This window comes from Chlorocebus sabaeus, chromosome 18 (assembly GCF_047675955.1).
Source record: "Chlorocebus sabaeus isolate Y175 chromosome 18, mChlSab1.0.hap1, whole genome shotgun sequence".
NCBI lineage: Eukaryota > Metazoa > Chordata > Mammalia > Primates > Cercopithecidae > Chlorocebus > Chlorocebus sabaeus.
Genome location: NC_132921.1, coordinates 40,969,630 through 40,986,951, shown reverse-complemented (window position 1 = coordinate 40,986,951; position 17,322 = coordinate 40,969,630). Strand labels below are relative to the sequence as shown.

The window sequence follows — 17,322 nt, the reverse complement described above, 5'->3', positions numbered from 1 at the left end:
ATATTTTATGAACTAGGAATCACTACATAAGACCGTATAGCATTTAGTTTTTATGACTTATATTTTAAGCACATATTGTGGTACTATTTGAAATTTTCTTTTCTTTAAAGTTGATTTTTAGTTCCTTGAAGACCTATATCTTTGTTTCTGCCATATTTATGTATATATGTCCAGCACATTTCTGCATCAAAAGCCATTGGATATTTATTGAATCAAATAATGAGTGAATGTATTTTAGGATGAATGAATTCCATCTTGTCACATGGTTTATGTGGGAAAAAAAAAATGCTGTTGTAGATAGACCAGTATTTGCTGAAGACTCAGATAATTTTCAGTTGTGGATGGATTAGTGTTGTCAGTAACTAAGATACAGGTTTCTCGTTGTTTTTGAATCAAGATAATGTTTTTCAATTTTGCTTTCTATTTAAGTTTACAGCTATGAGAAATATAAATAAGGATTATCCATGCTGTTAAAGAAACCCTGATCATTACTCTACATAGAACTAATTTTTTCTCACTTTGAACCCTTCAGGGTGATAAGTCTGTCAGAGTTATGCGTTCTTTGCTGGCCGCACAACAGACATTTGTAGATCGGTTGGTGCATCTAATGAAGGCAGTACAACGTGAAAGTGGAAATCGTAAGAAAAAGGTATGCCTATGGGGTATGCTTTTGTTCATAATTTAATAGCGTCTTAGCATCAGAAAATACTGAATTTTCACTGTTGTCTTTTTAGGTTGATATATTATGTGAATTATTATTATTATTATTATTATTTTTAAGACAATGTCTCACTCTGTTGCCCAGGCTGGACTGCAGTGGCACGATCTTGGCTCACTGCAACCCCTGCCTCCTGGGTTCAAGCAATTCTCGTGCCCTAGCCTCCTGAGTAGCCAGGATTGCAGGCACCCGCCACCATGCCCAGCTACTTTTTCTATTTTTAGTGGAGATGAGGTTTCACCATGTTGGTCAGGCTGGTCTCGAACTCCTGACCTCAGGTGATCCACCCGCCTCAGCCTCCCAAAGTGCTGGGATTGCAGGCGTGAGCCGCTGCGCCCGGCATATTATGTGAACTTCTTATCATGAAATTATAGTAATAGAAATGGTATATGAGTTTATATATATTGATATGATATTTAGTCTTCGTAACAACCCTATGAGTTAGGACCTATTATTATCCCAATTGTGAGGAGAAGAAAGTAAAGAGAGGTCAATTAATTTGTTTAATGTCATACAGCTAGTAAATATTGGAGTGGGGATTTGTACTCAGACATTCTTAGTCCATATTGTTATCCACAGTGCTTTACCACCTCTCATTTTAGCAAATTAGAATATACAATATATTTGATATGGAAAGAATCTGTAGAGATCATTTAGACTAGAACTCTTCTGAGAAAACAAAAGTCCAGAGTAACTTGCCCAGGAGTTCAGAACTGGTTGTTAGTAACACTAGCTTTGTATCTCTTCTCTCCTGGCTAGTACATCAGGCTTTCTCTCAACTATGAGGTTTCCACTTGATGGGTAGAAGTAGATGAGTTCTTCACCTGTCATTTTTTCTGATCAGTAGCCTAAATGATCTGAAGGATTCACTTGGTATGTTTTCCTAATTCCATTAGATAATTGGCAGGCCTTTCTTGGTGACCTTTGTGAAACAACACATTTTACTGTTCTTTAAACTTTTAAAGGAAAGCAGAGAGGGGAGGAAAAGATGAAGATTTGAGTCAGTGGTTCAAAGGCAAAGAATCAGGTCTAAAGAGAAATGCTAGCAGAGCCGTGTAGAAGAAGTAATGAGTAATGCTTAGCAGGTTAGAGAGGGGAAAACAGGCTGAGAGGAAACACAGTTCTGTTGAGTTGACATTTTCTTTGTTGTTGAGAAGAATCACAAACCTTGGTCAAATAAATACATTTCTACTGCTGTTCCCCCTGTAGCGCCTCTCCCCAGAGGTGCCTGTGTGGGAAACAGTGTGATTCTCAAATGCCCACCAGCAGAGGGAGTGTCTGCTGCTCTGACCTGCAGTTTGGGGCTTATATTTGAAACCAGTTTGTTTTAGTGCCAGGAGCTCTTCAATTTAGCAGACACAGGAACCTTGGCAACACCTCAGTTTTAGCTCTTCTGGAGGCTGACCACCTATTTGAGACATCACCCAGAGTCTCCCCAAATAAATTTTGTGTTTCTCACATAGCATATATTTTAAGCCAGACCATCCCAAATACAGTTTCCATATTGGCTGAAAATCTTTATAGGCATTTTATCATGATATGGTAAAAAGCTTAATTTTATTTACATATATTTACTAGAAACAAGCCCTGGCACCATGAAGAAATGCAGAGAGAGCTCTCTACTACCATTATTGGCATTAATACTAGTAATATTGAAATAGCCACTAATCATATAAAATCATATGTAGCACTTTTTCATCCCTCATAATTTATTTGCGAGAGCTATATCACAGTGGGTATAGCAGTGTTAGATCTGTGGCAGAGTAATACCTAAGTCAGATGAGTGAAGAAAATGATAATATTGTTGTTGTCTTCTTTCCTTTGTTGATCTCTAGTTTAGGAAAAATTATGTTAGAAGAGGTCTGAGTCTACATATTTGATTTCTAATAAAATGCCTTTTTCATCTACTTTTTTTTTTGAGACGGAGTCTTGCTCTGTCTCCCAGACTGCAGTACCGTGGTACCGTGGCATGATCTCGGCTCACTGCAGCCTCTGCCTCCCATTTTCAAGCAATTAACCTGCCTCAGCCTCCCAGGTAGCTGGGACTACCGGTGTGCACCACCACGCCTGGCTAAGTTTTAGTAAAGATGGGGTTTCACCATGTTGGCCAGGCTGATCTCGAACTGACCTCAAGTGATCTGCCAGCCTCGGCCTTCCAAAGTGCTGAGATTACAGGCATGAGCCACTGCGCCTGGCCATCTTTTCCATCTACGTTTAAAATATATTAACACTTTCACTGTTAATATTATAAGTAGTCTCTCTTCACTTTATGATTTTTTTAGGGGATATTACACATTTATGTGTTCTACCAATATGAAATATGTATTGCATGCCTACTCTGAGCAGAGCACTTTTCTAGGTTCTTGGGATACAGCAGTGAGTATAAACATCTCTTCGCCTATGGGGATCATATTCTCACTAAAGAGAGTAAATGCAATAAATAAGTAAAATGTGTGTAGTGTACTAGATCGTGTTATGTGTTATCTAGAAAAGTAAAACAGAAAGGGGGAATAGGCAGTACTTGTGTCCAGTAGTAAGGCAGTGTATCACTTCTTAAGAGAGTGGCCAGGTTAAGGCCTCCCTGAGAAATTGACATTTGAACAAAGACCTGAAGCATGTAAGAAAGCAAGCTGGTCTTCTGGAGAAGATTGTTCCAGCCAGGGGAATAGCAGTGCACAGCCCCAGAGGTGGGAGCATGTGTGGCAGTTGTGAGAAGTAGGAAGAAACCCAGTGTATTTGGAGCAGAGGGAATGGGTACAGTAATAGGTGATGAGGTTAGAGATAATTGGGAAATGGATGAAATTTATCCTTGTAAATCATTATAGTCAATATTATTTTGACTGGAACACTGAGTAAGAGTAGAAGCTGTTGGAGATTTTGAATAGATGGGTAATGTGAACTGGCTTTCATTTTAGCAGCTGCACTCTGGTTACTTTTGATAAACTAGGAGAGTGAAAAGTTTGAAGAAGAGGAGCAATCAGAAAGGAGGCTATTGCAGTAATCAAGATGAGAAATCATGGTGGCTGGGTTCTTAGGGCTTATAGTGGTAGAGGTGGTAAGAAGTGGCTAGATTTCTCACCCTGTTCTTATTTTACTTTCTGATTATTTATTTATTTTAATCAGCACATCAACCAGAAATTTGTTAAGCTAGGATAACTTTACTCTCAAATTAGTTGATATTACTTTACATTAGTAGATCTGACCGTCCATTTAGTTAAGGAGTAGATTTAGTGATTTTTGTAACGCTTATGTAGAAATTCATACCAGTTGATTTTCAGTTGATTTTAACTTGAACTTTTCATCATTCAGGAGGAGATGGGATTATTACTGAAGGGAAATAATTTAATTTTACATCTTCTTTGTCCTTGAAACATATTATTTTTTCTGAACTTCTTTCACTGATTCCAGAGTTCTCTCCTTTGAGGCATACCCAGCAGCACAAAGCACTTCAGCTTCCCAGTAGCATCATAGTTGAAGTGTTTTATGCTGCTGGGATCGTCATGTCGAGTTTTCCCTCTTGAAGAACAAACTCACCTATTTAGGTGAGCAAGCCCTGCTCCTCAAGATTGCAAGACTTTCCCAGCTTTTAAAGGAAATTGATTGTTCTTTTGAAATTGAATAGAAGGGGTTCTTCGAAATAGTATAGATGTTGCTTAATGATGAAGCTGTTTCATCATGACTTGGATTTCTTAGTTTCTGAAATATTAGCTTAATGCATTATGTATATGAGCTGAAGAAAATGAATGGTGATATCCTAGGAAAAGTTTGACCATACAGACTCAGTGAAAGTTAGAAAGTAGGGTTATAGTTCCTCCAAGTGAATTAAGTTTCCTTTTTAATCTCAAAAAATGCACTGGGGCAGCCTAATGAAATTTTTGCTTAATATTTGGTCATGCAAGATTAAACTTCGAATGAAATTTCAGTTTCTCTCTGTGGCTTCACAAGTCCTTGGAAACAGAAGTTGAATCTTTAGGTCCAACTTGAATAAATTCCTGATTCTTTGTCAGCTTTAGCAAGTGAAATGTATTCTCTGTCCTTCTTGTGAAAGTCCAGCCTTTCACAGTTAGGGATTGTTTGGTTTAAAGCATGCTACTGCTGTTGTTAGGGATTATTTATACGTGCTTTTCTCTCACATACAACACTATGTCCTTTATATTACTTTGGTGCTCTGCAAATATTTTTAAGTTAATAGAATCAATTTTTATGTCTTTACTGTATGTTTTATGAACTACTCTTCTATTTTAACCTAATTAATCCTTTCTGATTTGTTCTAGAATGAGAGACTACAGGCGTTGCTTGGAGATAATGAAAAGATGAATTTGTCAGATGTGGAACTTATCCCGTTGCCTTTAGAACCCCAAGTGAAAATTAGAGGAATAATTCCGGAAACAGCTACACTGTTTAAAGTAATTGTGATGGATATTTAATGTGTATGATTGGAACCTAAATCTTAAACTAGATCAGAGATACTACCTTGGAAAATTACTACATTGCAGAGATCACCTCTATAATTCTAGTTGATTTAGTAAATGCTAGATCAAAGGTTACCTTTTATTTATCAGTGTGGTTTGATTTAAGATCTTCTTTTGTTATAGTACATGGGCATTTTTATATGATATGTGAAAGACTTTTATATCTCTGGGTTGTTTTTTAATATTTAATTTTTTTATTGTTTTATTTTTGTAGAGATGAGTCGTCACTTTGTTATCCAGACTGGTCTCATACTCCTGACTTCAAGCAGTCTTCCTACCTCAGCCTCCCAAAGTGTTGGGATTACAGGCATGCGCCACTATACCCAACATAATATTTAATTTTTTGAGCTAATTGTTAATCAGATCCATAACTACTTTTCTTTATGTAAACATTTTTTTTTTTTTTTTTACAGGGCAAATTGTAGACATATCATGCATTCATTCAGTTCATGAGTTCAGATGGTTAGATACGAGTCCCAGTTGACCTTTTTAACATTTCTCAGTCTGACATCTGTTCCTCTTATGGAACCTTAAGTTTTTTCTTGTATTTTCACGTGGCAATTCTCTTTAGTCCTTAATAGCATACCAGGCTTGGTGTTTTTTCTATTGACTGGCCACCAGTTCAGGTAGAAACAGCTGATGCAGCTGCCTTCTTTAATCAGGCTCAAAGGGCCAAAGGCCAGAGCATCATTATCTGTCAACATCATACTGAAAGATCTTTGTGAGACATGGTGTTTTATGTTTTGTGGTTCTAGTGGTAGAAAGGCGTAGTTGCATTGAATATTAACTTCACATGAGTTAAGAAAGGGCTCATAGAACGACAACTAATGTATATACACAGGGGTGTAATTATAGTAGGAAATAGTTCATATTTTTTAAAAAGGTATGTTTCAAGGCAGCCTCGTATTTGGTCATGGGTTGCAGCCCAGCTCATAACAACCAAAACATAAGTTTCATAAAGCAATGCCTAACCTTAACTGGGTGTTATGGACGGATAGTTTCTATTATTTTAAATGTCATTCTGTTGCTTTAATTTTAAATGTTGCTTATAACCTATTGGTTTTAAAACTCTCTAACAGATTACAACCTGCAAGTTAAAAATACTGGTATTACTATATGCAATTTGAAAATACTGGTATAGGAGATACCGTGCAAATTTTTTTAGTCTGTGCTTGCAATCTACTGGAGACTGAAATGTAAAAAGCTATACACAAGGTAATATACATATAACAACTGGCATTCCTTTGAGCTAGAACTCCCAAAGAAGACCAGCTTCTAATATTCTTGAACACTAAGGACTCATCAAGAGCAGTGAATCAAAAAAGTAATTTTACCATTTTTTTCCAACCATGGTAGATAAGAGTATCTAAGACATATAGCAGGGATTTTAAGAGTGGAGTATAAGAAGATGTATCTCCCTCTATTGGTAGGTGGATTCTAGACTCATACTCTTTTTAATTATAACATATTATAATTATGTCTTATGACATAAAATATGGGATATCTTTTTGACCTGAATATTCATTCTTGATTATTTTTCTTTCAACTCTTAAGTATATGGGCATTCTTAAAAATTTTGAGTTGGAGTTCAGGAATAATGGTTCTGAGGCAGTTGCTATATAATATTAGTTATGTAGAGAGAGTTGCTACTTTGGCTCATGGATGCCTTTGAGAATCTAATGAAAGTGGTGGATTATGCACTTTAGAAAATTGCCGATATGCTTACAAATACACTGAAATTTCTGCATACACTTGCAGAGGATCTGTGGACTCCTGTTGTCCTTGTGTGAGCTCCTTAGAGCTGAAAAGACTAAGGACCCTTATTTCTAGTAGTTTTAAAAGTAATTTTGTACACTTTAATGTAACAGCCAAAGCTGAATATTCATGAGGAGTGGACCCCTTACGGCAGTGGGATAAGTGCTAGTTATCCTGTGGTTGTCTTCTTGCTTTAACTTTCAGACGAAATCTAAATTAAATGAAATCTAATTGAATCTGGAAAAAGAAATCACAACAAAGATTCTCCTACCTGTCATTTATCTTTAGGAAGATTTCCAATTACTAGGGCTCAAGGTAATTTATAAAATAACATTTTCACCGGGAGTGATAAAAGGATATTCCAAATTTAAAGTAATTTAAAGTTCAGAATTCCATCTAGAGTTTGTAAGTTTTAAACATACATTCTCTGAACCATTTTCCATGTTTTTTTTTCCCCAGCATTTTATAGGAAAGTTTTCAAGCATACAGCAAAGTTGAAGGAATTTTACAGTAGACAACTGTGTATCTACCACTTTAATTCTGTCGTTAACATTTTGCCATTTGTTTTGTCACATCTGTTCATCCTTCTGCATGATGTTTTTTGCGCCATTATTTCTCTTGGTTATTACCATTTTTTTGTTGTTGTTGTTGTTTTTAAATTTGTTTGACTCATTTTTTTTTCTCTGGATTAATGTTTCTCCAAATTTTTGTCTTATATAATTTCTTCTCGATGACCAAACTCAATAGGGTCTCTCTCTCTCAGAACAATTTTCTAACCATTTATGTCCAGACTATCCATCTTAGCATGCCACTTTATGTGAGGTTTTGTATGGGTCTCCCTTTCTAAAGAGAATTTAATTTCTTTATTTTTTTTTTTGTTGTTGTTGACTTAAACATATATCTAAACTAATTTAGACCTACATATAATTAAGGGAAGGACTCTGGGGAAAACATAAAATTATTCCAGAATAAAAGATACAGGTATTTGAGACCTCTTCTCATTTTATAAATGAGGAATTTGAGTCTTAAAGCTGCACAACTAGTACAGATTGAGCATCTCTAATCCAAAAATCCAAAATCTAAAATTCTCCAAAATCTGAAACTTTTTGAGTGCTGACATGATGCCACAAGTGGAGAATCCTCCAGCTGACTTTATGTCATGCATTACAGTCAAAACATGGTCAGAACTTTGTTTCAAGCACAAAATTACTAAAAATATTGTGTAAAATTACTTTCAGTCTATGTGTATAGGGTATATGTGAAACGTAATTGAATTTCAAGTTTAAACTTGGGTCACATCCGTCAAATATTTTATTTATGTATATGCAAATATTCCAAAATCCAGGGACGTCCAAAATCCCAAACTTTTGCAAGCATTTCTGTTATGGAATACTCAAGCTGTGGTGTACTTGCCATTAAAAACCAGGGCTCTTGACTTTACATCTGGTACGTTGTTATGCTATACGGTTTCACCTTATTTATTTCAGTATACCTCTAAAAATAGAAAATGATGATAGGTATATATAGAATGTCATCTCTGTATTAGGCATGATGCCAGACCTTTACAGTTTCTGATTGCCTTAGCAACTCTGCAGCCGAGATGCTATCTTTGTTTTACAAATGAGGAGACAAAGAATATGCACAGGACTGTTCAGCAAGTACGTGGCAGAGCTTGCAGTGTTCTAACCACGTGACTGATTGCAGAGATTGTGCGCCTTCTATCATGTAGTCTTCTGACAATTAGCTGGTTCACTGTTCTTTCCAAGATACCCTAATGTATCTCACTGAAAACCCAACTTGTTTTTTAGGTCCTGTTTACCTGTGTATTTATCTTATATATCAACATTTTCTTGTATGTATAATACACCTATATGCATTAATTCATGGCCAAATTTGAAATCAATATTTTTATTTTCCAGAGTGCCCTTATGCCTGCACAGTTGTTTTTTAAGACAGAAGATGGAGGCAAATATCCAGTTATATTTAAGCATGGAGATGATTTACGTCAAGATCAACTTATTCTTCAAATCATTTCACTCATGGACAAGGTGAACATGACCTTATGTTGGTGGGGAACATTTTTTTCATTTTGGAAGACTGTGGCTTAGTACATTTGCTGTTTATGAAACAAGTATTTGTAACGTTCAGGTACGATCCTAGAAAGCTCAACAGTCTCTCCTTACCTTGAAAAAGTTTAGTTGCTTTTATACACTTCAGAATGGCTTTTGTGTTGAGTGTAAAGTGGAACTGCATATGTTCCATTAATTTTTTTTTCCAAATTAAGTTCTCTAAAGATAGGATTTAGTAGTTTTCTTCCTCTTAGTCTATTAAATCTTTTTTTTTTTTTTCATCTTTTTAATCCCTGGCATTAAAAAGTACATGTTTGCCCTATTTCCCTTTTACTGAGGTCTGAAGTACTCTGTGGCCAGAAAGGACTGCAGGAAGTGATAGGAACAACCCTATTGTTCATTGAAAACTGCTAACAGAGATTTAGAGTAGATGAAAAATTTGGCATACCATCATCTGAGTCCTTAATAAATTTAATTTTGATGATCAAAGTTAAATTAACTAATTTTTTTTTTTTTTTTTTTTTTGAAATGGAGTTTTGGTTTTTGCCCAGGCTAGAATGAAGTGATGTGATCTTGGCTCACTGCAACCTCCGCCCCCTGGGTTCAAGCAATTCTCCTGCCTCAGCCTCCTCAGTAGCTAGGACTACAGGCATACGCTACCACACCCAGTAAATACCACTAAAAAATATTTTTTTTGTATTTTTTAGTAGAGACGGAGTTTCACCATGTTGACCAGGCTGGTCTTGAACTCCTGACCTCAGGTGATCCACCTGCCTTGGCCTCCCAAAGTGCTGGGATTACAGACGTGAGCTACTGTGCCAGGCCTAAATTAACTAATTTAAACTTAATTTAGGTTAATTTCCTAAATCTGTATTATATAAAACTGCTATACTATTTGCCCACAAAAGTGTCTTTTAACAGTCTGTACATTTGGTTAATATATTTTATCTTTTGATTAAAAGCTGTTACGGAAAGAAAATCTGGACTTGAAATTGACACCTTATAAGGTGTTAGCCACCAGTACAAAACATGGTAAGTGTATTTTACATCATTATTTTACTTTAGTGTACATTGTGTGTACTTTTTCAAATTGAAAATTTTTAAGTATGTTAGAGATACAAATAATTTACACTTGTAGTACTGAAGACAAGTTGGACCTTCCTGCCTGCCTCCTTTCTGTCTTTCCTTCTTTCCTGTTTCTCAGTAACTACTGGTTAATTTAACTACTGGTTAATGTAGTTACTGAGAAACAGGAAATTTCAAACATTCTTGACAATCCTGTAGACACACACACACACACACACACACACCCCACATGCACAAACCATCTGAGTCTTTTTGAGATGAATAATCTCGGGAAGTTTGGTAGAAGATTCCCTAGGAATGCTTGCCTAATGCTTACTGTAAATTCCATAGTCTTGCTATCCTTCCTACTTTATACTAGTAGTTACTGAGAAACAAAATATATGCTTTAGGTTTCCTATCCTTCCGCTGGCCACTCCCAAATCTTTTTGATGCCTTAATTAGTCTTCTCAGTTTTTTCTCAGAATGATTTATAAAAGTGCAAAAAGTGCATCTTTACGATCCTGCAAAAAATCATTTATTAGCTTTCATTTTCTCTTGGGACAAAGACCCCAAAAACCTTTACCTAGCTTCTAAGTGCTTGCATAGTGTGACACACCCTATATCTATCTTTCAAGCCTCTTCTTTTTACCACTCTTCCCCTGCATCCTGGGCTTTAGCCATACTGGCTACCTTCTGTTTTATCTAATGCATTGTGCTCTAAGGCCTTCACATACACTGTGATCATTGTCTCAGACATTCTTGTCTCCATGGCCTACTAACTTTATTATCCTTGAAAACATGACTCAAATGTCAGATGTCCTTCGATCCCTACTGTAAGTTAGGTGTCCTTACACTACTTCCTTTCATAGTACCCTTTATTCATAGTATTTACCCCAGTGAAGCTTGTAAGCTTTAAGATCCATGTAGGCAGCGTCAAGCATCTATTTTTACTTACTTGGCAAATTTCTTCCGACATGGTCAAGAAACAATAAATACCTGTTAAGTGAATTAGTGCCAACTATTCTGTATTTATGATGCAAGAATAAATGAGATATTTCTTACTCTACAGGGGTATATAATCTCCTAATTTGCATGCAAATTATTGTCCTGTAGGCTTACCAGAACCAGATCATGATAGTTTATGATCCTGAAATATTGTTTTCTTTATCCAACTTTTATTTTTTAAATATATCCATTGTTTTATGTTTCTTTTGTCTTCAGATTTATCAGACTGACTTTTTCTTCTTCTCCCACATACTGTCTGTCCCCTTTCCCTTTTGGTTTTTTTTGGTAGTTTAAGGGATTTACACATCTGTCATTACCAAGAAATGACAGAAGATGGAATATTAGACAAAAGGAGCCATTACATACGGTTTTACATGCAGCTTTTAGGGTTAAGTGATTGTAATCCACAATTCTAGATTTCTTATGGTGATTTTAAATTTGGAATATTTTAATTGGTATATGTTGTAAATCTATAGAAAGAAGAAATTTTTGATGCTAGATTTAAGAAGCTTACTATTAGTTTTCGTTCCTCATGTTTTATAATAGAAATCAGCCTAGAGAAACATATAGACTTAAATCAGCTTAATTTTTTTTTTAATGTTTTCTTATAGGTCGTATGACATAAATGCCAGTACAAACTTAATATAGTGTACATAGATCTTTTTAAGTTGTTCAGATATGGAATGCATTTATTCATAGATGAAGATTATTCTTAGCAGAACCTTTATTTTTCTTTCTTAACCAGTAGCTATGCTTAATGCAGTGCATACATTTCTGTGTAGGCTTCATGCAGTTTATCCAGTCAGTTCCTGTGGCTGAAGTTCTTGATACAGAGGGAAGCATTCAGGTATGGTATCAATAAAGATTATGCAATTCATGAATATATTCTTGTCATGAAAAATTCAGTCTTTATAACATAGAGTTAAAAATGAAAGTCTCCTTTTATCATTTTTCTTTCTTCAAGTTTTTTTGTTCCTTTATTCAGAAGTAAGCATGTTTGCAGTTGAAGATTCTTCCATTTGTTACCTACAGATACTCAGTTCCTTGAACAATGCATTGTGTGTCAAGGGATCAGGCATTAATTGGTGAACACAGCCTGGCCAACATGGTGAAACCCTGTCTCTACTAAACTCACAAAAATCAGCTGGGCACAGTGGCACACACCTGTAGTCCCTGCTACTTGGGAGGTTGAGCCAGGAAAATTGCTTGAACCTGGGAGGTGGAGGCTGCAGTGAGCTGAGATCACATCATTGCACTCCAGCTTGGGTGATAGAGTGAGACTCTGTGTCAAAAAAAAAAAAAAACACCAGAGTTAATTGGTGAACAAATTAAAATTTGTTAATGTTTGTACTTGCATTATATTCCAAAGAATGGAAACATTGTAATTTATTTGATATTAATTAATGATACTTTATTTCCAGTTTTTGTTACTCAGAACACTACCACAATGATATTGTTGCTTATCTGTCTTTTGTACAATTATCTAAGACCCCTGTCCTCTCCCTGCAACCTGTTGCTCCCCTTTAAATATGAGAAAAGGTCAGTGGTTCCTGTGACAAAGTAATGAATATGTTTGGATTTTTTTTTTTTTTTTTTTTTTTTACCCTTTAAATACATGGATTAGTTCTTGTAACATCTTAATGGTTTATTTTTGTTTTTTTTTAAATATAATTTTCCTGCTTCCCTATATAAAAAAAAGGTGTGTAATTAAAACAAAAATTGATACACCCGAGATGAAAGAAACAACATAGAAGGGCTTGCTAGAAGATATTTGATACAGCGTGTTTTTGCCTGTCCCTATTTAATTGTTCCATTTATTCAGTATGGGAGTCAGATTTGTAGAAAAGTATTACTCTGATTCTTTTGCAAAGCAAGTGCTTATTCTGTTCTTTGATTTGGGGTACAGTCATGTGCAGTGGTTAAAAGCTCAGGCTTATGACATCAAACTGCCTGGGATTGAATTCCACCCATGTTACTTTCCAGCTCTGTAACCTTGAGTGAACTGGTTAACTCTTTCTGCAGAGAAGAGTTAACATAGTAGTCCTAAGGTGGCTACCTTTGGAAAGGCCTGCTTGCCAGGAGATTGGTCACTGGCTTTCAGCATGTTCCCTTTGCTTCCTAATCGATAAGGGTGGTTCACTGTGCCTAGATTGTTCAAATAATATGCTTTATACTAAACAACCTGCTTTCCTTCTGGGAGTCTGGAACTTTTTAGTTGCTTGACAGAGGTTGCCTGGGTGACCAGTTCCCGTTAAAACCTTGGGTTCTAAGTCTAATGGGCTTCCCTTATCAGAAACATTGCACTAATGTTACTGCTTTTTAATTTTTATTTTTGGCTATTGGAAAAGAAGCTCACTGTGTCTCTTCACAGGACAGAGAGGGCTAGGATGCCTGTGTATGAATTTCTCCAGATTTTTTCTGTGTGTGTTTTCCATGTTGATTCTACTGTGTAGCCTTTCTCTGTAACAAATCTTGGTCATGATACAACTACATGTTTAGTCTGTAAGACCTTCTAACAAGTCAAACCTGTCAGTGGTCCTGGGGACCCCTTTAACATACCCTTCAAGACACAGTTTTTGCATCTGTAAAATTTCCGTAATAACCCATATTACTCTTAGGATTCTTCTGAAGAGGACATGAAGTGTACTTAAAGTTTTTAGCATGGGTCCTAATTGCCAACGTTGTTTCATAAAGTTTTTGATTACTTATGTTGTTTTGTGTAATTATGATTTTATAAAATGAAAATGGTGACAGTTTGTATGCTGACTCTTGGCTGCACATCTGATCTGTGTAAGTCATTTACCTGGATCATAGATCACATTCGGCTTTACTTGATAATTAGAAGTTGTTTTTCAGTAATTAAAAGTTGTTTTCTGAAACTGTAACACTTCTTGTGTTTCTCCTTGCTGCACATCTTCGCCAAAATCGTAGTGTTGCCAAATTTCAAATTCTTCGTATCTCATTTTGGTTTGTTTGCATTTTCCTGATTATGTGTAAGGTTGAACATATGAAAATTTATGTATAGGCCATTTGTTTCTTCCGTGAAGTGCATGTTCGCATCTTCCTATGGCCTATGTTCCTGTTGTGTTGTTTATATTTTTTGTATAGATTTATAGGAATTTTTAAAATATATTCCAGATGCAAATCCTGTGTCAGAATACAGGGTATTCAAAATAGGTGAAAACATAGGATAAACTTTTTTTTTTTTTTGAGTCTCGCTCTGTTTCCTTGCTGGAGTGCAGTGGCGTGATCTCGGCTCACTGCAACCTGTACCTCCCAGGTTCAAACAGTTTTCCTGCCTCAGCCTCTCGAGTAGCTGGGACTACAGGTGCCCGCCACCACGCTGATTTTTTTTATTTTTAGTAGAGACTGGGTTTCACCATGTTGGCCAGGATGGTCTCAATCTCTCGACCTTGTGATCTGCCTGCCTTGGCCTCCCAAAGTGCTGGGATTACAGGCGTGAGCCACCACCTCTGGCCAGGATAAACTCATTTTCTAATAGTACGTTAATTGTATTTTCAGATAATATGCTCTGTGGTGTTTTTTTTTGTTTGTTTTTTGCCTCTAAATGTAAAAGAATAGGTGCAATTGGTAATCTGGGGTTGAGCACGGGAGGGGTGCATTATACACAGTTTCCCCTAGTGGAAACTCTAGTGTATTTATTGTACTCTTACAATTCTTTTGTTCAGTCAGCGTTTCTCATACTGTATTTTGATTAAGCTTTATACTAGACACTTGTTGGTCATTATTTATAGCTTCAAAACACCTAATTTGTTTGTTTGTCTTTTCAGAACTTTTTTAGAAAATATGCACCAAGTGAGAATGGGCCAAATGGGATTAGTGCTGAGGTCATGGACACCTACGTTAAAAGCTGTGGTAAGTGTTTCAGGCTGTTACTTTCCATTGATCAAATAAAGAAGAGCAGGCCATCCTGATACTGCCATAATCATAAACATTTAGAACATGTTAATATTTAAATGCTCTGTAGGAAGAGTAAAAGATAAATGTTGATTAAAGTAGTCATTAATGCTTTGACATAATAGTAGTAACAAGATGTAAATTGTATTTAGTCTTCAGGGATATATCTTTGCAATCACTGAACTATTTTATAATTGCAATTTATCTCTTCCTGGAAGCTGTTAATTTTCCATTAGATTTTCTCCATTTTTGACTAACAGAAACTAAGTAGACCATGGGAAAAGTCTCAATCAGAAATAATTGTGCTTTAGATAAAGTTTAAAAGCTAAGATAATGGTGCTTCATTAAGAGGGTGCCCTCATGGTATTTTAGAGTCAGTTCTTATGGTCCATTCCTAGAAATAAGTAAGCAGTAGTAGTATTTCCTAGATATATATAGTAAGTGACATAGGGATTAATTTTTATTCTTCAGGCGTTTATGCTTAACTTCATGAAGCTTATATTCTAGAGGAGTTTTTTTTTTTTTCATTTTCTTTTGTTTTTTCTTTTCTTTTCTTTTCTTTTTCTTTCTTTCTTTTTTTTTTCCCCCCTGGATACAGGGTCACACTCTGTCACCCAGGCTGGCTAAAGTGCAGTGGCGCAATCACAGCTCACAGCAGCCTGGACCTCCCAGGCTCAGGTGATTCTTCCACCTCAGCCTGCTGAGTACCTGGGACTGTAGGAGGTGTGCACCACCACAGCTGGCTGATTTTTTTTGCATTTTTGTAGAGGCGCGGTTTTGGCATGTTGCCCAGACTGGTCTCAAACTCCTGGGCTCGAACAATCACCTGTTTTGGCCTCCTAAAGTGCAGAGATTGCAGGCATGAGAAAAATAGAAAGAAAATGAAGTTTGAGAATATGGAAATAAAATTGTGTTTGTATATATTACAATCTTTTATAGTTTTAATTCTTGTATTTACTGTAGGAATATAAATGTATATTACATGTAACTGAATTTGCTCATAAACATGATTACATGCAGTATTTAAAGACTTAAAATCACAGAAGGTTTTGAGAGAAAATGTTTCCCCTTGTCCTCTTACTCTGTATTTCTCTCTCTCTTCCCTCCCTCCTTTCTTGTTTTCCTTCTTTCTTTTGAATGCCCCTTTTCTGTTCTGTTTTTCTCAGACCTTCAAGTCTATGTTTTTCTGTGATCTAAAAAATTACATATCATCTCAAGGCTCAACTAGGCTGAACATCCAAGATGGATCACTCATACGATTGACAGATTATACTGTCTTAGCTAGGCTTATAGTGAATCACCTACACATGACCTGTCCCTGGCTTGGGCCTCTCAGAGCTGGGTTCTAAGAGCAAATATTCAGACAGACAGGAAATGGAAAATACTGGTTTCTGAAGGCTGGGGCTGGGAAGTTGGTACTATATCACTTGTGTTATATTCTGTTGTTCAGAGCAGTCCTAGAGCCTTCCTGGATGTGAGGGGACAGAATATATATAGATCCAAGCCCTGGATGAAAAGGATGTCACAGAATTTGTGGCCATTTCCCTTAGTACCTTATTACATGAGGTGTTTTACATACCCCCAAATAATTATCTTTTACGTTTTTACTTGTAGCATAGTTATTGTAAACCTTTTAAAGTCATAAATCTGTTTAATAAAGAAATACTTTTTCTACACAAAGTACATGCACATATACTTGCCCTGTCAATATTGACTAAAATTTGAAAATTCTGCTCATTTAGTAAAATTATCAGAATGGGATACAGGTAGGACGTGCTTATTGTCATACCGTTGTGTCTTTTGTATAATGGTCCATTTTTTCCCCAAGAGCTAATGAAAGTATGGCTGACTTTTTCATGGGGAAAGAATAGCAATTTAAATTATCTTACGTATAGGACAGTTAAATTCACATTACATCTTATTTCTCCCTTTTTTCCCAACATTTCACCTGTGTTCATCCCTCAATAACTGATTTGATGGCAGCTCTTCTCTTCATCTAGAATAGCCTTCTGTTTCCTATATGGCTTCCTGTATGACACAATAATCTGTGTGTAACTTCCATTTTAGAAAATAATGTTTTAAGGTTTTTGCAAGGTGTAAGAAGAAACAATTGATAATAGTTTGGGTGACATCTTTTCCAGATTAAAGTCTCAAGTCTGTATCACGCAGCTAAATGTGGGAATACTGTTTATTCTCACATACACATGCATCTTCACTAAGGAAAGGGAAATAGGATCCGTGGTTTATTTGTCTTTATAATTTTCTTTAAGTCAAAGTTTTTTTTATAAAAACAATTGCAAGATGTTTTGCATCTCACATG

At 36.0% G+C, this 17,322-nt stretch overlaps 1 protein-coding gene across 2 annotated transcripts in view; it reads left to right on the top strand.

The window, feature by feature from the left end:
- PIK3C3 (phosphatidylinositol 3-kinase catalytic subunit type 3) overlaps window positions 1-17,322 on the top strand; it is a 126,153-nt gene that overhangs the window by 74,636 nt on the left and 34,195 nt on the right. For both annotated transcript variants that reach the window (XM_007974179.3, XM_007974178.3), the window contains 6 exons: window positions 533-649; window positions 4,993-5,124; window positions 8,865-8,993; window positions 9,977-10,046; window positions 11,867-11,931; window positions 14,876-14,960. In XM_007974179.3, the coding sequence (XP_007972370.2) occupies window positions 533-649; window positions 4,993-5,124; window positions 8,865-8,993; window positions 9,977-10,046; window positions 11,867-11,931; window positions 14,876-14,960 (598 nt within the window). The remainder of the gene's footprint in view (window positions 1-532; window positions 650-4,992; window positions 5,125-8,864; window positions 8,994-9,976; window positions 10,047-11,866; window positions 11,932-14,875; window positions 14,961-17,322) is intronic.